The 26,654-nt window shown below is 38.1% G+C and overlaps 1 protein-coding gene across 1 annotated transcript; it reads right to left on the bottom strand.

Moving 5' to 3' along the window:
- Positions 1 to 3,327: 3,327 nt before the first annotated feature.
- Positions 3,328 to 4,395, bottom strand: LOC147891439 (uncharacterized). The gene has a single exon (XM_087389209.1). The coding sequence runs from the start codon at positions 4,393 to 4,395 to the stop codon at positions 3,328 to 3,330; it is 1,068 nt and encodes a 355-aa protein (XP_087245335.1).
- Between the last annotated feature and the right edge of the window lie 22,259 nt (positions 4,396 to 26,654).

Genomic DNA, 26,654 nt, shown 5'->3' with positions numbered 1-26,654 from the left:
GCCTCCTTCCTCTACTTGCTCAGCTCGCTCCTCAACACTTCAAAATTTTATGCAAACTTCTTCTAACAAACCTTGGCCATGATGGTTTTCTTTCCATAAGGACTCTAGTCATTGTGAAGGCCATATTGAAACTCCAAAACTCTATCTACAATACCATGACATTGTCAACAAATAAAAGACTTTGACACTATGCTTCTCTGAAGTGTGTCATGATAATAATTTAATTCAAAGCATTGCATTAGATTCCCATTTTATGATACTAATAAACAAGCTCATTGCTTTGGACATTGGTTTGTATAGCAACCACCTTGTTTTCTCTACTATAGCCTTGGTCTTCAAGTTCTACAACCTATAAGTGCTCTCTAAGTGCTATCTATTGTATACTCTCTCTCTTTCTCTCTCTCTCTCTCTCTCTCTCTCTCTCTCATGCTATGTGTTGACTCTAGCAGTTGCTCTTGAAGCACCTAATTGACTAGATTGTGTTGACCCTTTGTCCATGTAATACTAAAATTTGACTTCATAGCATCACATAGACTTCTTATACATGCACAAGTTTGTAAATTGCATGCAATATTTATATTGCAAGCTATAAGACATGTTAGTGCAACTTGTGCTCTAAATGTCTATGAATGGACATCCTCCATCATGGTGGTTGACTACCATACACTATGTGTATATGTATTCATAAAAAAAGTACTTCCAATACACAATGATACTACATATAATTCAATGCATGCATGTGTGACATATAAAATAGGCATGAATGTATGAAATAATTTTACATATCAATGTAGAAGTGCATGCATTAACACAATGCATAATTCATTTTATACATGCATGATCTATGTGGAGCAATTAAAAAAATCTCCAATTGAGAAAAAGCAAAAAAAAATATTTTTTGGATAATTAAGTCACATGGAGCTTAGAAAGAGTCCCATCTATCCCTTGCCTTGTAGGTGCAAGAACCAAGAACCACTTCCTAGGCTAGGTCCTTGGGTCACCTTAGATTTAATAAAATGTTTGTAATTAAAAAGCTACATTTTAAAATGAATTCAAATTATTTAAATCAAATTAAAAATGAAACATTTTAAATCATTTTAAATTGATTTAATAAAACGTTTGTAATTAAAAAGCTACATTTTAAATCATTTTAAATGGATTCAAATTATTTAAATAATTAAAAATAGCTACTTTTATGGAAAAAAATTAGCTGATCAAGAATATACCACTTAATATTTGATTTCATTACATTGCATATCATGTACAAGTAATATTTATGGCATGGTAGTAAGGAAACCATAGGGTGGGCATTGACCTATCCACTAAAAGGTAAAAAGGTTCCTTGATCAAGCCAAAATTTTAATTATTTTTAATTTTTAAAATGATTAGATCAATTTTATTTTATTTTTAAAATTGATTAGATTGATTTAAATCACCGTTCCAAGTCAAAAAAATATAATTCCTTAGAAAACCTTGGCTTAGATTCTGGATAGAAGAGTATCTATTATCCAAAGAAGTCTGAAAGAAGTAGAAAATAATTGGTGGGCTCATCATATGGTTGTGCCAATTGGGTAGTATACTACTTTGGGTAGTAGTAGTAGTAATAGTATCACCAATAAAAGGCTTACTACCACCAATAAAAATAATACTACCAATGGTAGTACAACATCTACATGTGGTAATGTGGATAATATGGAGGTGTGAATTCTTTCAATTGATTTGCTAGTTTATTGGTAGCAGTAGTAAGATATTCATTGCTAAGTAGTGCATATGTTATCGTGGACCTTGTCCTGGCACTCAACTTATAGGTTTTCTAAACCGAGAATGTTTATCCATGATTATGTCTTTCATTGCATAAAAATGATGTTCACATATGTCACATTATGTAAAACTCGTGATTACATGAATAGGAAAACTTGACTTTTATTGTCATGAAAGACTTCATAATATGTTTGGCATTCTTCATTGCATTGATGCCACATCAACATGCCAAAGGAAAGGTAACATGGCACAAACTCATTGGAGCCAAATTATTAATGGAAATTATCAATAATCGCTAATAAGAGGTCCCCTTTGAGAAGAAGGATCAATGGACATGTTTCTTTCACTCCTAACGTGGTCCATAAATGATTTGATTGATCAAGTGAACCAAAATAATGAGTGTCGTTTATATGGCATGTCTTTACATGCAAAATGCACATGTATGCACATATACAGTTGCATGCATGGATGCGAATGCCTATGCATGTGTACATCATCCACATTACATGTGCATAATCCCTTATGTTTTGGGATGATTTCATGTATGGTGATGAATTGATGACCACATCATAAGAAACCATGTTTTTATATTTATACAACACAATTGGAAAAAAAGAACTCCATGTTTTTCCAAGAGGTTGCTTCATACAAAGTGACATCTTCTTAAACTTGCAAAAGATGTGCAAACATGGACAAATTTATGTGAAAGCATGATAGAAAGCCCAAGAAAGGTTCAACTTCAAAGAACTATTTCTAGGTTGTGCATTTGCATGATTTGAGGTAAGGTATTGGTCTCTATTTCTCTCCACTCTAGCTACACATAAGTTGTATAACAAGGACAAGCAGAATGATGGCCTTTTCTCTTTTTATTGTTGGTGAACCACAGTAATTTAAACCCAAGCAAACTCAAAGCTAAAAAATGAAATGGAAAACTATACTAAAAAGAAAAGGCATGCATTGCAATCACATGAAGCATGCGCAGGTAGTAGAACTCGAGTCAAAGGGTAATAGGTAGAATAGATTATGTAATATCTTACTTCACTTTATTTGTTTGAAAAGGGACATACTCGAGTCCTTATATTAAGGATGACCTTAGTGAAACCAAAGCTTTTACATTAGCATTGCTTGAACTGTAGTACGAACAATAAGCACTATCGTAAGGGTGAAAACATTAGAATTTAGAAGCTGAAGGAAATACACGAAATCCTAGTCTTAAGTGTCTAACCGTGAAGTAGCATATCCATTTCCCAAATCTGCCATCCAACCGAATGAAGGCCACACAACCTCAAAAGAACCGCACTTCCTCCTTGCTCATACCTATTTCCTCCTTTCCCGAGTATTGCACAGGGTGAATGAGGACCCCTTCCTCGACATCAACTACCTACCTGCTCGCCTGAGATAGAATCTACACGAGTGTTGGTCTGGTGAAGCTTTTAAAGAGATGGTGTAGGGCTCGTAAATTTTAAATGTGAATCTGGCGATCGCCGACAACAGGAGTAAGAGGAAAAGAGAGAAACCTGTGAATTTGTGGCGTTTAATCTACCAACCTTAGGCTGCAAGGAGGAACTAGCGTTTGGTACCCGAATTCGGTACAATGGCACGACTTAGTGGATAAATTCCGTTGCCTGGCTGCAACCACTTACCCGTCTTAGGCGCCTTTGAGCTCGTGCGAAATCCTTCATTTCTGAAATGCTGTTGATGGCGGTGATGCTTGTCTTCTTTACTGACTGTCGGCTCCTTACTGCCCTTCTTAGCATTTGCCGAGTCCCCATTTCTAGGCAAGCAACTCGCCGGCGCCCCCTCAGCACCTGTGATCCTCGGCAAGGCCTTTGAGTACTCTGCCAAATTCTTGCTAGCCGGCTCCGGAGCGGCTTTTTGAAATGTTTTGAGCAGGCTTTGAAAAACCTTTCGGAATCCAGTTTTCTGTTTTATATCTTGTGGTTGTACTCGAGAAGGAGGAGGAACGGGAACAACTGTGCCCGCAGAGAAGGGATGTATCAAAGGACTTCGTTTGGAAGATTTTGTGAAAGGAAGAAAAGACGGGAGATGGATGGAACGAGGGATGTAGGGAGTGCCATGCATATTAGGAGGCTTGGGAAGTGGAGATTGGAGGAGATGAGGGGGAGCTGTGACGGCATGGACTGTTGTTAAACAACGTCCCAGCTGATTCGAGAGACAAAGCAACTCGAAGGAGTCGTACAGAGAGCTCCCACAGTCCCAAGGGGAGTCGTGCTGCTTGCCATCCTTGGCCCGCTCCCTCTGAAAGCACTTGAGAGTCTGGTGCTGAGGCAGTAAGCTGAGAAGTGCAAGAGATTGCCCAGCATTGATAGAGGAAGGATCGAGCTTCTCTCCCTGAAGCTGTGCTTCGGTCTTGAATCTGGAAGCTTGAGGAGCAACGAGCCCCGGAGGACTACAACCCATAGCAGCATTTCCTGAGACGGAGTGCATTCGGCTAGCTCGAGCAGCTGAGCTGCCGCGTCGCCCATGTCTGTACCAAGCCAAGGCAGCTGCCTTCCTGTGAAGGAGGACGATGCTCTCCTCGGTCTCCCGTTCATGATCCTGCTTCATGGTGTGGGTGTCGTCTTGCATCCGAGCCAGTGTAACTTGCAACAAGCTGATCGACAGCAGCTGCATGCAAGCTCTAGCGTAAACTAGGCGATTGTCCTGCTATGAACATCGCGCCTGCGTCGATGTTGTTATCCTTCCAAGTTAGAGGGCGTTGCTGTTGCTGCATGCGCTGAGCTGAGGTGAGCAGATCGTAGCAACAGCAACTGGCGTTCCAGAGGCTATAAGCATACTTACCACCTTTGCTTTTCTTATTTTTTTGAATTGTCTACCCTTGCTTTTTCCCTACCTTGACAGTGACCGTCCACTCCCACATTTAACTATTTGACCACTCAAAATTCCACCTCACATTCCACATTCCATGTCGATCTCTGCCAGCTGGCCCTTCCCTTTTATAGAGCCACAATGTCATTCAATCCTTCCCCCCTCTCTCGCTCTCTGTCTCTCTCTCTCTCTCTCTCAACTTTCTCTCAAGCTTTCTTTTTCTTTTTCTTTTTTAAGAATCCCTACAATGGATTATGATTCCTAATGCTTGCTTCGCCTTATCATAATTCTCACTCTCACCTTTTGTCGCTTGAAAAGACACATAAAAATCCCAAAAGTTTAGAATTTCCCATTCGCTGACACAAGCAACATTGATGGGCAAACAAGCCATGATTTTTTTCACTCATAACAACATGTTGAAATGTACCCCTTTCATGTATTTCAGCTTTATCATAATAAAAGTGGCCACTTAGCCTATATGCACACTAATTTTTTTCCCTACATATCTTAAGGTCTATTATAGTATACAATAAGGTCGAATACATATTCACTATTATTGTGGCTTCCTCATGGTCGGTTCATGATTACAACACAACATTGGTGCAAGTTAGAAGGTGGTTTATAATATAAACCTCTATAGGTCCCCCCCAACTTGATAAAAATCCTAAAAACTATAATTAAATTAGTCTTGAGGAGCTAACAGCAAGGCTCAAGCTAGCATCTAACTTTCTAGCAAAGTGGCACAAAAAGATTACAAGGTTCTTACTTTTATCATTTCCAAACACAATGTAAGAAGGCCATTTTCCAGTTATTCCATCATGGTTTGTTTTAAGCAAGTGATACATTGCACATGCATACATATACTTAATTTGATGAGTTTATAGTCAAAGTCCTCTTGCTTAGATTGGCAAAAGAATAGCTAGATCTTGTCATGAGCTTTGGCTTAACATTCATTTAGGTTATTAGCCATCTGTCCATGCATTCATGATGTGACTTGTGAGTATAAAATAAAGGAGGGAGCCACGTTAAAGGAGCTTCATTGAAAACATGTGCACATTTATAAAAAATGATTTGCTCTCCAATTTGAAGATTTCTTCTTTCTTTTATAATTGGATGACATTTTACATATTGAAAAATTAAATTATCCCCATAAGAGGGAAACATCGAAAGGGATGACAAATTATCATATCACTTTAAGGACAATTATGTTTTGGAAGATGTTAATTTTATGGACTCCATTACATTACATGGATTTTAAATTTTTTGTTGCAATGAAAAATCTAGTACATGTTTCAAGAGGATTATCATAATAATATAGTACAAGTCCATCCACACTAAAAATGTTCCCTAAGATGGGAATATTGCAACTCTTATTCTAGAAAAATAGCATTTAACAACCATAAGTAAGAAGTACAAGTTTAGTTGGTCGATAAGGTTGTTTCAACTTTATTTATGAGCTACCTTTTAGTGACATTAGAGCATCAAAGTCAATCTATCTTATGAAGAAGCCCTTTATATTTTAGCTATATTTTGTGGCATTAGAGCTTCAAAATCAAGCCATCTCATGACAACCCTTTTCATATATTATGTGGCGTATGTATGGAAAAGGGCATTTATGTATGGGTGTGTTCATTTTTTTGACACAATTCCAACTAAATAATATAGATCAATCTTTGAAGCCTCATTAGAGGGGTTATTTGAGAAGAAAATTTCCCATTGTTTTGTCATAGTATGCTTTAAATAGTGTAACATCTATTTTGGCTACATAACATTGGTACCCGTTTTAAAATTCCCTCAAAAATTTATTAAAAATACAACTATTTTTAAAACATGTCATATTCTACGTAGTCAATTTTTTGAAAGTTCTTAAATTCAAGAAATTTTTGTGCATTGTGTTCACAAATTACTAAGGAACTCGACTACATCACAAAATATCAATCTATTTTGAAAAATCAAGAAGTCCATGAGTTTTTTCTTTTCTTCGACCTAGTGTTTTATTTTGAAAAACTACATGATACAACTTAGGTTGTTACGCGTAGTAGCATGACCTCATTATTACTATTCAAATTTAACTTTGCATTATCACACTAACTACTGAAAGAACATGAAAATATGACCAAACTAATAAAATAAACTCTATGCCTCCTTCCTTAAAATGTGCAAGCATAGGGATTGTCAAATATCTTAGAAACACTTATTTATTCAAACCACCCATATTCATGAAACTGTTTACACAAATCCACACTAGAGTGATGAGTCTAGTCATATGTGCCAAATGTATTGTCCAAATCATCTGTAGGATCCCTGGGCTTACTCTATGGGTTTCTCAATAACTTTCTCTTTCTCAACCTTCTTCTCCCAAGTGTTAGCTAGCTCGCCTGCCTCCATAAAACCGGGCTTGAATATTTCTGGAGGTTGGGGCTCACATGACAAGGCTACCACTAGATCTGCGTCAAACTTTCCACCTTTCAATCCAAGCTCTTAATTGTCATCAGGCAAGTGGTGAATTGTTGTCAATCTCTGCTTTGTGTAATCACATTGAATAGGATCTTTCTCAACTGCAATTATATTATTATGATCCTTTTTCAAGGCATGGGCTATTACTGTGCCCAAACTAGCAAATAGATCAAGTATCCACTCATTCTCATTTGAGAATAGATCAATAAGGATCTGTAGTTTCTGATAAGGATTGACTATCTCCCCATTCTTATCCATTGTCACATGCTTGAGCTTCTTTGTTATAGCTAGAATAATAATATGATCTAAAGTGTAAGTAGCAGATGGAGGGAAATTGATATGACCTATTCTTTTCTTGCCAATGACAAACCAATATCCAATTGAAATGTTCTTTGTAGCATCTTTTCTTGCCATCAACAAACCAATATCCAATTGAAATATTCTCTGTAGTGGAGGTGAATCAATGTCCTTTCATCTACCTAGCTTTTAGATTTATCAAAAGAAAAAACAACTAACCAAAAAACATCTCTGCATTATGTTGGTAGCACTCACTAGTAAAGTGGGTCATGTCCAGCATATTTATAATTGATGACACTCATCACTACCTCAGATTGCAAGTCTGAATGAAAAATTACAACACACCTAAGTGTTTCCATTGTTATCATCATGAACTGATCAAGAAAACTCATTAGCTCCTTCACCTTGTAAGGTACTTCATGGAATGTAAAGCCTGGAGCATTAAAACCATATGGTATATCTGCATCAATTGACCAATGTGTACTCATTCTTCAGAACTATCTTTGACAATTCATTGCAATCACTCTTGCTGATCAAACTTTAACATATCGTCATTAAGAGTGATAGATAGTTGTCATGTTCAATGCTCTTTTTCTTTGATATCTAGATCAATGAGTTGCTTGAAACTAGCAACTATCATGGTATGCGCAGATCCCTTCTTGGTTCATTTTTTATAATTATTATCAAAATAATAGTTTAATGTTTTTATGCATAAAAATTTTTTAATTCTAAAAGACAATTGTCATTAACATATGCATACCAAATTTTGAAGACATTGAAATATGGAGCAATGCTCTCCATTTTACTACACTCAAGATATTCTTCCCGAACAGATTCCCAATCTGGCATGTTCAATTGCTGGATCACTGATTCTTGCATTCTCATATATATTTTATGCTTGCATAAAAAACACATGTATAGTTTATTCTTCTTTCACTTTAAAAATACTATCTCTTGAAATATTCTTTATAGAGAGATTAATGTAAAATCAAGGAAAGCATCATAATACAAAGGAGAGATGTTTACTAAGTACTCATCAAACTCATTGCCCATTCCTGAGAGAGAGAGAGAGAGAGAGATCACTAGATACAACTCTACCAAGCATGGACTTAATAAAAGTCTCATCCTTTATTTCTTGAATACTCTTATGTTGTGGCTCGAATCTCGTTAGGTAAAGCCTTCATCGCTTGGGTGTCCTTCTTGCTTCCTTTAGCCATGACTTTTTTTTGCCCTTTGATTTCAAAATTCTCCCACTTTGTGGAAATCAAATCCCATACATTACCACTCCAATTAGCAATCTGAAACATCCCATCCCATGCTCTAAAGCTATCACTTAGCCTTGATGGATCTTTAATGATTGTAGTAATCCCAGTCTCATTGAAAAAGCAAACCAAAAATTTGGATTGATCAAAGTACGATCCTCTTTAATTTTTATAACAAACTCAATGTGAGAAAACAGTTGTACTCATTCAATCCATGACATGGATTTTTGATAGTCATTATTGTTATTGTGATCAAAGGCTGCCTCCTCAGTAGTCAAACCGGTATAGATAGTTTAATTAATTACATGTCTTATAAAATTGATTGCAAGGAAGCTCAACATTAAGTTTCCTTGTTGCTTTTGCTGAACTGGAGCCTCCAAGAACAAAGTAGTGATAATCATTGGCTTTTCGGCGATCAAAATACTCCTAGTTGGGACAATCATTTGGATCCACCAGTACAATGAAGTTGACAACTTGTGCATGGGGATTTTCTTCATCCTTGTCTTCAAATTCTCACTGTGAAAAGCATGAATTGAACATACCTCTAGTAAGCGAAGGCCAGTGTAGGGATAAATAGGAGGTTTGCAAATGTGATTAATGAGCAAGATTTTTTTTTGATGATCCACAAGGTTATCTCGTTGCACCTTTGTACGAACTCTGTTTTGATATGTATCTGAAGTACCATATCCTATTTCTACTCCAAGTAATTGTGGCTCACTACCCTTTTTTATTTCTATGACATCCCATGTTAGTCTCTTCTTTTTTCTTGCCTTTGATCCCTTTCCTAATTTACTATATTTCCTTGCTTGTATAATAGCTGGAGTCTCCACTACAACATCTTCATTTCCTTGCTTGCCTTTTAATCCATGACTGCAAGTAACCCATTTTTCAACTTCATATACCGAAGATCATTTTTGCCTTGACTTGGAAGGGCCCATGCCTTTGATTGTAGATGCTATAGTATCTTAAGACCTCATAATCCTCCTCCACATACTCCTTTGAAGAACTCTTGGAAGTAGATATCTCCATCTCTTCAATTGTCTCCTCCACCTCCACAATTTGATTAGTTAAGTGGTGAATAGGATCTTGAATAGACAAAAAATTAAATTGAATGACTCATTGTTCTTCAAGTAAAATACATAAAAAGAAGAAAGATAAAATTATGTATGGATAATAGCTAATCTTTCCTTCAGCCATGACTTTTTTAAATTGTTCTGCTATAATAGGAGGAGTCATGGCTTTGTACGAAAACGTGTCCTCCAAGATGACACAAACAAGATGTCTCTTATAATCAACCCCAAGCACTTCAACTTCCCCAATTTTAGAATTGCTTTTGATTATATCTTTGATCTTTATAATTGGCGTAATCTTCCACTAGGAAGTGTCTTTGGAAACATCGAAGTCATCTCATCTCTATCTATATCAACTTTGAAGGACCATTTTGATCCTTGAACATTCTATACTTTAGCTTTGTCCCATAATTTTCAAAGTTGCAAAGAAGCTTCATGACCAGGAGGAGGAACATCATAAATTTGTTGAAGTTGTTGCACATTAGGATTTGAACCTTTTCCAGTTCTCTTTGATTCCTTGGTATCATTCTTTGTCAAGTTTATCTTCTTGCTTTTAGGGGGAGCATCCTCTATGGAAGGCTTAAAAGCACGTCAATGTTGCTCATGATTGAAACATGATTTTAAATTCCTATTTTGAAAAATTTATATATTTTTCCAAAACCTATAGATAATAAACAAAATTGAATAAAAAATTACCAAATTATGACAAAAAAGCAAAAATTTTTGATTAAGCATCAACTTATTCAAATATTTCAAAAATGCTTTAAATATCATGTAAAAATTAAAGAAATCTCTCTCTCTCTCTCTACCTCAATTTTCTATTTGATGCAACAATTTCAACATAGATTTATATGACATCTAACATGGTCAATGATATCATCAATTGTGCCAAAGCCAAGTCGATGATATCATCGATTGCACTTCAAGAATTGGAGTCAACGCTTCAAATTTTAAATGAAAAAACTAATTTTGGATTGGCAGGATGTTTTCTAGATTGAAGGGAGCATCATTGACCTCCAGGTCGATGATATCATTAACTAGGCTAGAGCCCAATCGATGATATCATCGATCGGCTAGTAGTCGATCTATGATATCATCAACTCGGTGATTGCTAGGTCAATGATATCATTGATTGGTTTGTCGCCAATCGATGATGTCATTGACCACCATTGGGTTGATGATGCTCCCTTTAGCCCATGCTTGGTTCCCCTTGTTCAAAATTCGGCATACTTTATCTCCTTTCAATCCAAATTTGCCAAAACTTTGGGGGGGAAATATAGGAGAGTGGAGATGGAGAGAGTGATGGTGGTGAGGAGCCTCTTACCTCTATGTTTTCTTGAAGGAGAGGGAGAGGTTTAGACCGTGAGGGAGAGGGAGAGGAGAGATTGAGAGCCTCAGGTTATAAAGAGTAGAAGCAAGTCCACTAACCAAATGTGAGCCTGCATGGGAAGAATCTATTTAAAGTTTTGTGGGATATGAAAAGGCAACCTTTAAAAAGCATATGATTTAATTTTTAAATTTTTAATAATTTTCAAAAAGCACAATGCTTTTCAAAAAATTTATTGCTATTTTTTATATGTAGGTGACATTATTGATTATTACAATGTTTTCTCAAGAAAGCAAAGACACCCAATTAGAAAACATGTTGTATCATCTTGGAGCATGCCATAAATTTCAATCTCTTTATTGAATTGAATTGAAAATACAAAACACTAAACCATAAAAAATTGCTACATACCAGGAAACTTCTTGAACTTTTTAGCGCGTTCCATAAAGAATGAGAATACAATGTGGGGGCCTCATATTTATAGGTAAAAAGTATTATTTAAAAAAAAACTTTGGTCAAAACCCTAATCACAACTCTTACTTTTGTAGTGTGGCATATAATTTGCGCCTTTCATTGTTGCATGGCATGAGATTTTGTTCCAGAGATTTGGAAGAGGTAATGAATGAATATCCAAGGGAGGTGTTGCATGCAGAGTACGAGTATAAAATGGCAATCTCAGGCAGGAGGAGATGTCAAGTTCTTCATCATTTTGGTGTCCATTTGTTTAATGGTGGCTGAACGTGAGGAAATCAGTGAATTTATGGGTGAATGCTAGGGCCCTGGTCTCCCGTCCATTTCACCGTGGTGGACTCACGTGTCTTCTTCTTCGAATTCACTTTCATTTGATGTTTCCATTAGAAATTTCTTTTCGACTTGTACTTTGTTTGTCTACTTGGATTGCTTGGAATTTTTGTACTAACCCGATTGCATGTCACTATTGTTGCAGAGATGTTGAAAAGGGTTTCTGGCAAGCACGTTGACAACACCAGTGTGACGAAGCAATCTTTTCCATGAACAATGACCAATCGGTTCACCATACCAATGACGATGCAATCTTTTCCATGAACAAAGATTAATCGTGTTGTTCTGATCATTGCTTCATAATACTTAAGCTGTTATCTCTCTAAGTCCTTGTGGTATCGACGATCACCATACCTATAGATTTCATCCTCCTCACTATGTAGTTTTTTTGCAACCTCTTCCCTATTCGCCATGGATGGCTCTTAGTGCTATGATCCTCCTCTCAAAATTTGTAGGGTAATTTTTTGTTTGCATGCAGAGATTCGTGCTGTGAGTTGCCCATCTCCATTGACGGGTGGCATATAGGGACCGAAAAACCCAAGCACTATAAGCTCTCCCATCCTCCTTACTTTTGTTGGTGCCCCACAGAAACAATCTCTACTCATGGAAAATATCACGATAAATAAAAGTGCCAAGTGTGATCTCCAAAAAGCATTCCATTTGCATGCAAGGCCTACGTTGCTTGGGTTGCCTTTACTCATTCTTTGTGGTTTCAACATGGTGTGCATTTGATTCTTTTTTTGAATGCTTGTGCAGGGCTCTATTACTCAAACAAGAGGCTTTGTACTTACTATTGCACATATAGTGTTTGCAAAGAGTTTGTCCTAGTGTTTGACGATTAATTCTAGACTGTTTCTTTCATAGATATTACTTGCATGTGCCAATTTATGTATCTTGGCAATTCAGCAAGGCTTCGCAACTTATGAGTTCTTGTGTGGCAGAGTCATAGGGTTTTTAATTTGTGTAAACTTTGATAGTACTATCATAGTATGATTCGAAATGCTTGCAAACGTGTTCCAATATTTTATGACCAAACTATGGACTCATTTAATGTTTGTTCATTTTAATGAATTGTACATGTAAGATGATCTTTTATAGAGTATTTAATACAATTTCCCCTTAGTAAAAAACAAGAGGGAGTTCAATTACTTTGAACTGCTCTTTTATGTTTGTTTCTCATTACATTTTAATGTAGTGAAAGATACTATGCTAATGATCTTTGTGTAAATAGATTTTATATTGAAAGAAAGCAACTCCAAACATATTACAATCATGAAATGTTGTCTAGCAAACTTAAATAAAGAAAATAATGGATCTTGGATGTGTCTTCCACTCCTTTACCTAAGCATGATGATCAAGGACATACAAGCCCAAAAACTCATATCCATGCCCGGGACATTCCCATTGAAGGGAATGAAATAATGGATGGCATTGCTTCAAACAACACCCTGGCTAGCACAATGGACATCTAGCCTAGATGGTTCACGATTATCTCAATTATCATGACATGGAAAGCAGAATTCAATCTCGTTTATTGAGGATAGACTAATGGGAAGACCAATGAATGTGGATCTCTAAGAGTCTTAGTTACTCAATTGGGAGAGCTGATACATTGCTAGACATTGAACATCTTAAAGACACCTACAATACTCTTTGTTGTAGTAGGATTTGTGCTTGGTCACATTTGGGGTTGCAAAATTAAGAGAGTTACATTAAAAATATGTTCAAATGAACAAAGGTGTCCGTAAGATCTAGGGCAAACGAGATGAAAAAACCGTGTTTGAGTACTCATTCAGTTCAAGGATAGTTTGTCGCAAAGCATATACACTCGCACATTGTCTTGGCAATGAGAGGCTAAGAAGATTACATGCATGTCTCCATAAAGACCCTCGCATTTGTACAACAGGACAAATGAGAGTGCCCAAACCACATGGCAACATGTTATGTTCTTGTCTGCAAGAATTTGTACAAAAACATGCCGAGGCTCTTCCCAATAGTGACCAATTGAACTTATCGGATAATTTCTCCAAGCACGAGATCCATTCCATGTATAAGGAGGCCATGGTTCATGTAGGTGACAAGTATGTGACCTATCAGCACTTTTGCAAGACTTGGAAGAATGAGTTCAAATATTCTTATTTTTGTCAAAAATAGTTTGCTTGCATTACAGAGTTGCAAAATCATCGAGAAATGCAAGCTTTAGAAAGAATGAAGTTGGCAAAGCATCGCAAGAAGAGGGTCATTGTTTGCTTGGGTGTAGCAATTTTTGGTGAGGTTCAGGGAATTTTTTGTATATAGGTATATTGCATGACCCATAACTTATGCATTGCTCAACAGAATTCAACAAACTCTGTCTTCCAGTTATAGTACGCATTCCAAACTTGAACATGAGACAAAAAAATTAATGGAATAAGGATTGGAATGAGACCATTAAAGCATTACAAGTGTTATGTTGAATGTGAAGCATGCATCCTAAAGACTAAAGGATATAGCAATTTATTCAAAAATATCAAAATTTTGTTCCATACATACATGCAACCAAGTAATCGTTCAAAAGTACACTATGTGATCTTCTCCTCAACGCAAGGACACACTCAAATAAGAACACTAGGTATGGGTTGATGGGCCTCCAATGTTGACCTAAAGTGATGCACATTGATTTGAGGGCACGCGCCATAACCTTTTTTTATTTGTTGAAAACCAAAACGGATTGAAAATTTAGAATCCAAACTAGTGGGACTACTGCATGGTGGTCTTAAAACATTGATAGTTGTTGATATTGGTATCTAGCTAGATTCACCCTAAAATGGAAGAAGTTAATGATGTACAATTTGTGCATGTGCAAAGATCTTTTAATAAATCCAACACTATTTACAATTTTAAATTGTTTCTTTTTTCATGCACTTGCTTGCTATATGCATAGCTCATAAGCATGCCAAAGTTCATTGCATTTCATAATACACCACATCAAACCCAATAGCACGCCCTTTGGCATATTTGTGTTTTGAAGCATTTTAAGCTACATTGCACTTGTTTGGATTATCCAATTCTTTTGCATGTATCATCGGAAGGGGAAATTTCTCTACTTCCGCAAATTTTGAATTTTCACACCTCCCAAAACTTGGAATATTAAGTACTTGCAACCTGCCCCCACCCTGCAAATGCCCTATAACCTGCACCCACCTTGACATGACCGTGTGCAGACTTTGGTTTGGCATTGTCTTCTTTACGGTAAGTTGTCGTCTATTCTTTGCTCGCCTCACAAGATAGCTTCTTTGAGTCTATTATGGATTGATCATGACCATGGCGTCAATGGCAACATGTTGCTTGCCATGGCTTGCAAGAGAAGTAGACAGAGGCTGCAAGATAAGAAAGCTAAAAAGCCTGACCAAGATACAAGGAATAGATTGCGAGTCAAGGATAGCAATGGCACGGTACTGAGATAGCAACGAAAGACACTTTTGCAACATTTGCAAAGGGAGAAACAATAATAAGAAAGAAGAATCCTTGCAAAGTAGTAGTAAGAAGCAGTTGCAGATGCATGCATTCGATCATCGCCATCAAAGCGAAGAACACAAGTTGTGGTGTCACGATTGGTGGGAGCATTCGAGGCAACAACATCAAACCATTCAAGTGAATACCAATCTCGAGTCTTCACAAGCTTTAGCCTACTCCCTGAAGTTTGTAGAGTAACAACCCTACCAACACCTTGGGAGATGCACGCCCGAGAGGCAATGCTCTCTAACCTAAGAAATGGCCTACAAAAAGTGAAAGGGGTGCACAGCTTAGATCAACTGGTGTCCTTTGAAACAAAGGAGAAACGGCTTGGACGCACATTGTCGAAGATATTGTCAATCAGAAGGACCAATGTGGCTCCCCAGTAATTGAACATACAGTAGAAATAATGCACGATCATCCTGATTTGAGAAGTCTGTGGGCTTCAACAAAATGCATGAAAAGAAGAGATAGCCTAAGTGCAAAAGTCCTTGCGAGAGTGATGATGTTTTGGCACAAAAATATGAGAGTTTATCCAAATAAAAAAGGACATCTGTAAAAAGCAAACCGGACTTTGGGATAGTTTACTTTTCTTAAACCAGGCTTGGACTTAATGTGATTATACTGAACTAGCTCGGTGGTTGGAACATCATGCAACTGTGTTAGTTTAGCTCAAATACTAGTTATGTGATTGTCTTAAACTAGCGTGGTTGAACAAACATTAGTTTTTGACCAACGTGGTGGCGTGGTTGAGTAAAAATTAACGATATATTTTGTAACATAAAAGTAATATATTGTTATTTTACTAAACCAGCTCGGTGGTTGAAACATCATGCAACCATGGCTGCTTCGGCTCAATCACTAGTTATGTGATTGTCCTAAACTAGCATGGTTGAACAAACATTAGTTGTTGACCAGCCCGATGGCTGAAATTAATGTGTTTCTTAGTACTTAAATTTAATTTCCTACTACTCGAGTCATATACCACTTAATTTCTAGACTGGGATGGCTTGGATTTAATGTGATTGTCCTAAACTAGCTCGGTGTTGGTTCAAGACAAACAGTAGTTACTGATTGAAATTGTGAAATTCAAAAATGAAAAGCAACACATTGTTATTTTTTAATTGTGAAATTCAAAAATAAAAAGCAATATACTTGTTATTGTCTAATATGTGAAGTTGAGACTTGTCTTAAACTAGTTGGATAGTTGAAATTGTGAGTGTCCTAAATGTGCTCAAAACCAACCCGATGGTTGAAATTGTGAACGTGTCCTAAATCAGCCCGATGATTAAAATTGTGATTGTCCTAAACTAGCTCGATAGTTGAAATTGTGACTATCCTAAACAACACGATGATTGAAATTGTTTTATTTTGCTAGTAGCTTGATTAGTCCAATTTAAATTCATTATATCTGACTGTATTAAACCAGTCCGGGAGTTGAAATTGTTTTATTTCTTCCTACGTTGATTACTTTAATTAGAACATGTTTTTGTGCATACTGTGTTTTGTAGTATTTTAGTAGTGCAAAAAGGGGGCTCACTGGATTGTTCCATTTAAAAGGGGGCTTACTATACTGTTGTTCCATTTAAAAGGGGACTCACTGTACTATTGTTCCCACATGTTGGATCAGCAGACGAAGTTGTATCTTAAGTTTATGGATCAGAATTCTGACCTTTCAATTGGGCTGAGGAGCTTTGAGCATTGTAAGCCCTAGTACGTTAGGAAACTCAAAGACATGAATGTTTGTTGTTGCAAAACACACATAGAATTTGACTTGGCCTGGCAAGTTATGAATGACTTGAGCTCTAGTCGTGTTAGAGCATTGCTCCATGGGGATCGATGCCCATGTCTCCCCAATGAATGCGCAGTCTATAGGCCACCTGAATCCCCATCATGTGTTGCAAGGGAGAGCAGGTTTTGTAGCCTAAGGTCTCTGTGGGAGCCAATGGTTTGTCCAAAGGGAGACCATGAGTGGCACCACATTGAATGCATTTGTGGCACATGCAAGCATTGCAGTTTGAAGTTGAAGAAGAAGACATTTCATGTTTGTCCAAAAAGGAAATGACGGAAAAAAATCATGTTGCTCTAAAATGAAGGAGATTTAAAAATATCAATGTTAAAGGATTCGATAAAAAGAGATGGCTACTATTATATAAGAGCACTCAGTTAAGGGAGCTTATAGGTCACGTGGTTCAATCCATCCCAAAATATGTGCTTCATGATTTCACGGCTAGCTGGCAAGATAAGTAGTCAGGACGTGCTTTGTCATTTTTTTCCATGATACTATTGTCTCTGTCATAGAGTTTGCTCAAAATTATTCATTTCAAGAACAAGTTGAGATACAAAGTGCTCACTGGTACAACAAGAAGATAACAATTCTTGTGCATATCATGTACAGTCATTTGCTTGATTCTTTTTATTACAACTGATGCCAATCTGCTTGCTGACTCACAGGAGTCTAGGTCAGTGGAACACACATACCATTTCTACATTCTTGATGATAGGGAAACATAGCACCTCATTTTTGGAGCATGCTTTTCTACTACATTGGGAATGGCTGAAAAAAGAAAATCCCCATGCAAAAAATATTAAGCGACATTGGGTGTGGTCAGATGGTGATGCCTCTCAATTGAAATCAGCCCGTGGATTCTACTTTGTCTCAAGGTTCAAATCCTTGACCAGTCTAGACATGATGTGGGATTTCTTTGGGTCTAGCATGGCAAGAGTGAACACGATGGATGTGGTGTTGTTATTAAGCAAGATCTTTCTAAACACCAATCAACATGCTCTCAAGAAAAGCTTAATGATGCCCATGATGCTGTAACATGTCTTATAGCCAACCTCTTCACACAAGCACATATTCAACATATCGTCTTAAGAATAGTGTAGTACGCAAAGTGTTCCATGAATTGAAAGTGGATGAAGTGCAAAGGAGAAGCTAGCACAATTGCGTGAAAATTAAAGGAGTTTGTGGTTTACACAGCATATGGGCTTTTCAAACAACCACTTGATTAAAACAAGAAAATTTTCTTGTTTCTGCAATGCGTACATCATAGGGAATCATGACAATTGTGAGAAATTTGCAACTGTGAAGACATAGGAGCGAGTTCAAGTTTCCCCGCTACATTTAGATCAAGTGATAAACAATGGAGAGACAAATAGTGAATAGCCATAGTTTGGGGAGAGTTTCGATGATCTCACTGAGTGTTTGGAAGAGGGGGATAAATTTGCAGTTGTCACCACTAAACGAATGAATTATATGCATAACATTCTTCATATTGTAATAATAGAAGCAAACCACCGCGTTGGTGGCAGTCAATATCCTAGTGTGCAAGAGAGTTTATTAAGGTTGGCCTTCTCATTCTTCTTTCATACGACCTGATATGTCCACCTCTCATCATTCGACTAAGGTGGTTAGTCTTCTTTGTCAGTGTGTGCACTAGGCTTAGTGGTGATCATATATTGGATCTTTCATAGATACCTCCACAATGTTTCTCTTTCTTTTGACCAACCGCCGAGATTCTAACTGAGTTTTAACAAAACATTTATCCTTTATCAGACCTTTGTGTCCTAGAATTGACCATGGGTACTTTCCTTGAATAGGGTTTATTGTATTTAGTTATATAAATTACTCTTAGACCCTTCCAAGATTTCATTTTTGTGAATCATTCTTTATGTCGTGCCAAATGAGATGATGCTCCACATCAGCCTACGGTGGGTCCTAACCATGTTCTCCTACATTGTAAACATGGCATTTATCTTCCAAGCTTTTACTGACAATATACATGTCTTTTTATTGGGTTCACTATGCATAGCTTTCACTTTGTTGTAATGACTAAGGACCTGAGTTCTTGAGAAACAATTGGTTCATCATAGAGAGGAGTTAGCCAATGTAATTGATTAGCTAAGGTTCATATGGAATCAAGCTCAGTGCATCTAGGAATCCCAGAACAAGGCAAAAAAACTCATAACAATTTACTGGCAATGGAACCACAGAGACTAGCAATCTACCCAAGTAATGCTAGCAATCGAGAGGAAGAAGGTTAGTAGTTTGAATGAGGAAGAAGGTTAGCAGTTTGAATGAGGAGATTCAAAAGACAATAAGTGCTAGTGTCCCCCTTAATGTTGAATTGGATTCTTTTCTATCTCAAAGAGATGAATTGAAGTCTAGAATGGAGGCATCGAAGTAGCTTCTTTAGTAGCCTCTTACCTATTTTGAGTTGCACAATTCCTCTTTTTGTAACATGTTATATTATTTTAGGAATATTTCTTTAAGTTGAACATCATGGGTTAAACATTACCACGTGAGAGGGATAGATAAGAATAGCCCATTTGTAGATTATGCACATCGTATAGTTAAAGAATAGTATATTGATACTAAGACTTCTAAATTCACAAAGGGATTTAATGTGAGAAGCTAGATAAGCAAAGTGCAGCAAGAGAGTGACTTAAACATTCTCTCAACCTCCTCTTTGTACTCATGACAGCAATAGTATTTGCTTGTACTAAAGAATATGAATGGAATCATAAAATTCTTTATTAAATGTTTAAATCTTCAATTAATTTCTAAGAGTGTCGATTGTCAAAACGATAATGTGAATGAACTTGTGTGTTCTATTTTCCACTGTTTAATCAAAACAATTGATTCAATTTACATAGACAAAATAGGAAGACAAATTTAGAGGGGATTACCATAATTCGAGTGATGACTTTTGAGCAAGGTGGAAGTTCAAGCGAGGGCTCTTGTTGATTTTCATTTTCCAATGCAGGATTTATGTTGCAAAAGTACCATGCATTCATGTCTTTTATGTTTGCTATTTTCCCCATTAAATACTAAGTAAGCATTGCTCTTACTTGATTTACCTATATGTTGAATAGAGTGGAATATCTGATAGTCTCTGCATATATTAGACTTTTGCTAGTATAACTTTTGCACACACATAAAGAAGATGCATTTCTTATGTTCTCTTGGATAACTTGAGGAGAAAGTACAGTGAGCCTTTTGAATCCTCTCTTGAAAGATTTGCCCAACTTAGATCTCCACTCCACTATTCTATTATCGCAATGACTAGGCTAAACATGACTAATGCATTGCTACATGTTTTATGGGGCACATTCAAACTTTCTTCCTCCTCAACTACAACTACAACTGATTTTTTTCATGCTTTTTAATAAGATTTCTAACAAAAAATCCCACAAAATTTTTTCACACTCTAAGTGAATGACCAGTACACGAAGGATTGATTGATCCACAATCCATGTATGGGCTATAGAGCTGCTAAAAAACTATGTAAAACCTAGTATGTTCACCTTGATATTGAGAATTAGGGCTATATATACATTGCATGTGTTCACGTCTTATCTATGAATTTTTCATTAATAGAATGTAGCTGTTTTCTATTGAATCTGATTTTTTTATTGAAATCCTTTCTGTGGCACCCTTTTGCTAGTAAAGATTTGAGAAAAAAGTAAACCCTTATGTTCAACTTACATGATAGTAACAACTAGTATTTAGTGGCACACTTGAAAAAAAACCACACAAATTATTAACACCATTAGGATGTTTAGTAATAAGGGACTTCCATTATTAGAAATGATGCTGAAGAAGACTCTCAACTAGCTAAAAGTATATATGAGATGTGAAAACTGTCAATGTTTGGCTAGCTCTTAAACTCTCTAAAAAGCTATTAAATATTGCATCAATATCCTCATGTGAATGCCTAACCATCAAGAAGCTCTATTGGATCGACTTGAAAATCTCCCTATGAAGCAAGCTGCACAACACCCATAGAAGTGGAAGTCTAGAGTAATTGCATAAAATGAATAGAGCAGTGTGAGTAGAAATGGTTTGTTTTGTAGATTTGTTGTGTAGCTTACACCCAATGGATTTATTTTGTCACAGAGATGAACCCAAAGCATACCACCACACAATGTGGCTATGTTCTTCTAATAGTCCACTTAGCATCATGGACCGCTGCCTGCATGCTCTGTATGCCATAAAGTCTCTTCATTTTGATAAATGGAACCCATTCCATAACATTAGATGACTAATGAGCTCCAAGATCTTTATGTATGCACTATGTTATTTGAGCTTGAATTCACAAGTAGAAATGATGGGAAACTCTCTCGTAAAAATGGCATGCACATGGGCACTCACGAAACATCATCCTTTGACATGTTGGCTATGGTGAAATCACAACCATTGTTGACCCAAGCTACCACCAGGTCTCATGCATTTCACCAAGTCAAGCCCCAAACTTGAACCAATAGTACATATGAAGAAGACACAAGGTGGCCATGAAAAGGAGCGTTTGTAAAAATGTTTCATGGAGCATTTGTAAAAATGGATATATCTGCACTGGCATTTCAAATCCAACAAATGAATTAAGCCCACAATCGACTCTTTCTAATCCAAATTCACTGTTGTATGTAGGGAGTCTTATGTATAGACACCTATGTGTATAAGAGCTTATAGAAGCATATACATAAGAGTCTCTTGCACACGCATATACATCAGAGCCTATTGAATATGTTATTTTTTATTGAATCTATATGCATGTGCAAGAGAGTCTTATGCATTGATTTTTATCCATATATAGAGACTTATGAATAGTGCACAAGAGATTTAGGAATATTATATAATGCATGCACATAAGTGTCTATACCTAAGACTCTCTACATGTATATAAACCAAAAAGACTCTTAGAGAGTATATGTAAGAGTATTAAAAAGAGTCTTTTATATATATCCTTATATATACAAGAGTCCTACAAGTAAGAATCATATATATATATATATATATATATATATATATGATTCTATAAATATGTGAACATGTATAGCGATGTATATATATATATATCACTATATATGTTCACATATTTTTGTCACCATGTGTATTTCTCTATATATCCTTTTATATATATCCTTTTATATATATCCTTATATATACAAGAGTCCTACAAGTAAGAATCATATATATATATATATATATATATATGATTCTATAAATATGTGAACATGTATAGCGATGTATATATATATATATATCACTATACATGTTCACATATTTTTGTCACCATGTGTATTTCTCTATCTCCCTTAGCTTTCCCATCATCCTTCATCTCAAGATGTACCTGCTTTCCTCGTCTCCATTAGCTTTCCCATCATGCTCCATCTCAAGATGTACCTCCTTTCCTTGTCTCCCTTAGCTTTCCCATCGCCTTCCATCTATCTACGTACCTCCTTTGCCTTGCTTTGATGAACCCTTGGAGATTTGAAAATCTCCTTTCATTGGGTTTGGCACTGACATAATGAAAATGAGTGTCCACCCTATGGCAGACATGGCAACAACTAGAAGGTATGTCTTGAAAGCAGTTTGCCAGACTTAGAGCAATCACTGGCATCCAGCTTGTGTTTTTTGGATAAAAAGGATATCAATAGCACCTCCAGTGATGCCTGGATGAAGCTGGTTCTGGATCAGCTACCTACGGCGACGGTGTGGAACTCCGCCTAGGCCTTGTATGTTCCAACTGACTATCCTCATCGACAGGAGGATGCTGGATGGAAAGGCTTACCCGACCTAGTAGAGGAGACCAGCTTCCCCTGGGCCGAAACACTCCTGCTGAGGGTAGGAAACTCAACAGGTGAAAGGATCCCGACACCTGCTGAAAGGGAGGCGCTGTCAGAACGAATCCCAATGACCGGAACCCCTAAGGTGGAGGGCACAAACTCCTCATCATCCATGAACAGTGATGTGACCTGCATGTCCTCCTCGACCGGATCGAAGCCCAAGGTGTAGGGCAAAAGAAAGATCCTCCTCGAACCCAAAGCCAGGGGATTAGCTTTGAGAACAAGGGTTGTGGACTCGTGGGAGTCGAAAACCACTTGGAAGAATCCACGTCCCAAAAGTCGAATATCCCTGAGGTGAGGGGCGAGGTCTCCTACTAACGCCGCCAGCATCCAGCCTCTAGCCTGTGATCTAGAAGGGTGTGACCCAAAGATGCGGGCGAAAAGTGATGTGGGGCCCTCTAATTCCACATCTTTCTTGAGCTGTTGTAGCTCGTCTTTTGAAAAAATGATGGTTCTCGCGGCCGATGGAGGTGGACGGAGATTGGCTGAATGGGGATCCATTTGCCAATTGATGTGAAAAGGCGATTCCAACATTGAAAAAGCTCCGTTCGTGAAACTACTGCCCAGGACGACCTGAACGCGGGCGTAGGAAGAAGGAGAAAGAGAGGGTAGGAGAGAGGGGAAGGGAAGGGAAAGAGAGGGGCAGGAAGAAGGAGAAAGAGAGGGGAGGAGAGAGGGGAGATGGAGGTAGGCTAAGGGGGAGGCATGGGGAGCTGAGATAGGAAGGAAGGGGGCGGGGAGGGAGAGGTAGGAGGTGTTTTTTTTTTTTAATAACTCTTTTTTTTTTTTCCGGGGGGGTCACCTTGGGGGGGAGAGCAGCGGGGGGGGAGAGCGTGGGGGAGGGAGGGGGGCGGGGGGGCTGGCGAGGGAGAGGGAGGGCAGAGGAGAACGGGGTAGCGGGGAGGGGGGGAGCAACGAGGGCGAGAGGGAGGGCGAGGGAGGGGGGCGAGGGAGGAGAAGGGGCCGGGGGTGCTGGCGGGGGAGAGGGAGGGTGGAGGAGAAGGGGCCAGCGGGGAGGGGGGCAGTGGGGGAGGGGAGAGGAGAAAGGGGCAGTGGGGAGGGGGCAGCGGGGGGGCTGGCGAGGGAGAGGGATGACAGGGGAGGGGACGGGGGAGGAGAAGGGGGGCGGGGGGGCTGACGGGTGGGGGAGAGGTTGGGCGGGGAGGGAGAGGTAGGGGGTAGCGGGGGGGGGAGAGGGAGGGCGGGGAGGAGGAAGGGGAGAGGGAGGGTGAGGGAGGAGGGAGAGGGGGTTGGCGAGAGAGGAGGGAGAGGAGGAGTAGCGAGGGGGGGGCACCAAGGGAGAGGGAGAGGGAGAGGGAGAGGGGGCTGGCTGAGATAGGGAGAGGGAGAGGGAGAGGGGGCTAGCTGAGAGAGGGAGAGGGGGGGCAGTAGCTCACGGGGTAAGCATAACATGGAAAAGCTCACATGAAAAGCTTTTATTAAAGATCAACCATTTAGATCAATTCACATCAAAGGCATCTATTCATGACACGTGGCATAAGGAGATGTGAGAAAACCCAAACATCTCTTTAGGCTGCCTACCATAAATAGTTTGCCTAAAGTAGTGATATGTATAGTGAATTTTACAAGCATAGATAGACTGGTCACCAATTACATTGATGATCAATACTTAAGGAGGCATGAAGTTTAATTTGCTTTTGTACATGTTATGTAAAATAATTAAACACTTCAAGGTAATAAATTTTAGTAATTTATCATTTCAACCTTAAAACTCGTCAATGGTTGAACAGTTATGAAGCTTAAAACTTCGAAAGACCAAACATAATTTAGATTTTTACATATTATCTTAAATAATTGAACACTTCATGCTACTGCATTTCAGCAATACATCATTTCAATCTTAAAACATATAAAAAGTACATAAAATTCTTGTGGGATTTGACATAATAGTAGTCCAACTCCAAATAGCATTGATAGCTCTTAGTATTACAATTCCAATTTGTAATCTGAAATACATTTATCAACAGCAGCCTTAGCGAATCCCTACCATAATCTCCTTCTTGAGTAAGGCAAACCAAACCTTTTTCTCTAAACATAACAAACACCATTTTCTATTAATGCAGAATGTCAGGATTTCCAAACAATATCTTCCAAGCGTGTTGGAAGACATGACCATAACATCAAAAACAAACATGCACCAAGTATTCCAATGGTCTCATAGACAAACTGCACTAGTAATCAATAAACCACTGACAGAAGAATGCTTCATAAACAAACATGGTGCATATACAACTGATGAACCAACCACATTCTCAACTAAACCACCTCATAGTCAACATTGAAGACCCCTACAACATTGTTCGTGTCCAACACCCAAGTACAAGTGTTTTCACCCAACTCAAGAAATAGATGAGACAAAAAAGGATGGGGAAAGCAGCTTGCCTTGTTTCACGAAAGCACCTAATGGATGTATTCATAAAGTAAATGAAGGAGAAAGAAAAGGCGCGCCAGGCTTTCTTGTTGCATAGGAAGCAAAGAACAGTGACAAACACTTAATTTCCATGGCAGTAAGCCATCGTATGAAAAACCAAACGCAACTACTAATGTTCAAGCAGGGACATGATTCTTTTCAAACCTATGCAAATACTTCCAATGTATATAGCTTTCAGCATAGACTTTGCACCATCTATAAGAAGATTAAATGCCATGCTTTCTATGTCAACCACAAGTCTTGAATAACCAGCAATATACATCAGGCATAAGCATGATATTCCTTTCGACATTACAACCCGAATACGTATGAAGCAAACAACCACACAAACTCTTCATTGTGATTGCTGAAACTGCAAATACTTCAACGTTTGCCTCATAATTTCAAAGCGCTATACTTTACATCTCGACATGGATTTCAACTGCATAAACCCGTCCTTTTATAGCCAAACAGGCACGATGAAAATCAACCCAAATAGTAGATACTTAAATAGTAGGCACATCCGAAACTAGAGAGCGGCTAGGAAGGTAGAGAGGAGTATAAGGCAGGCAGAGAGGCATAAAAGCGTCGACAGATGAAACGGAGGTAGAGAGCAAAAACAATGCCGGGACATGAAAGGCAAAGAGGACTAAGACTGCCGAGAGACGAAAGGGGTAGGGAGTCGCAACAAAGTTAGGGCGGAAAAGGAGTAAGCGAGGCGCTCAGGAAGATTAGGACCCAAAAAATAGAGAGAGCACTAAGAAACCCTATATCGACAATCCTAACCTACTCCACCCTTTCCACTAAAAATAACCTAACCCTTGGGTTGCACTAACTTGGTCAACTTGACCAACAACACACAAAAGCCATCTTTTCCCAACCCCTCTCAAATTTTTAGCCTTCCCTAAGACCCTTGCAGGGCCAAAAAGAATCAACCACTTGGAAAGTATCATTTTTGGGATAAGAATGGATATTGCACAAACATTTGTAGTGTACTAATTTATTCACGTAAGGCTTTGAGCGAGAGCTAAAAGTACAGATTACTAATTGCAAATGTTTGCAATACAACCAATATATACACTCGCTAACTCCCTACTTAAACTATCGCATAGAAATATGTAATCATGTAAAGTGTTTAAAATGAACTAGTACCCTACCCGCACATTGCTACATATTAAAAGACACTAGATCATGGTGGGCAGGGATGTTGGGCAAGGCGGCTTGCATTGCGTTGTTTTTTCCTTTTTAACCCACATGATGCTACGAGAAAAAAATGAAGAAGCAGTCTCGAA

Source organism: Dipteris shenzhenensis, chromosome 18, assembly GCF_047967505.1.
Source record: "Dipteris shenzhenensis isolate YYH24624 ecotype China chromosome 18, Dip_SZ_1.0, whole genome shotgun sequence".
Classification (NCBI taxonomy): Eukaryota; Viridiplantae; Streptophyta; class Polypodiopsida; order Gleicheniales; family Dipteridaceae; genus Dipteris; species Dipteris shenzhenensis.
The sequence above is the reverse complement of the archived record's forward strand: the minus strand, read 5'-3'. Positions and strand labels throughout refer to the sequence as shown.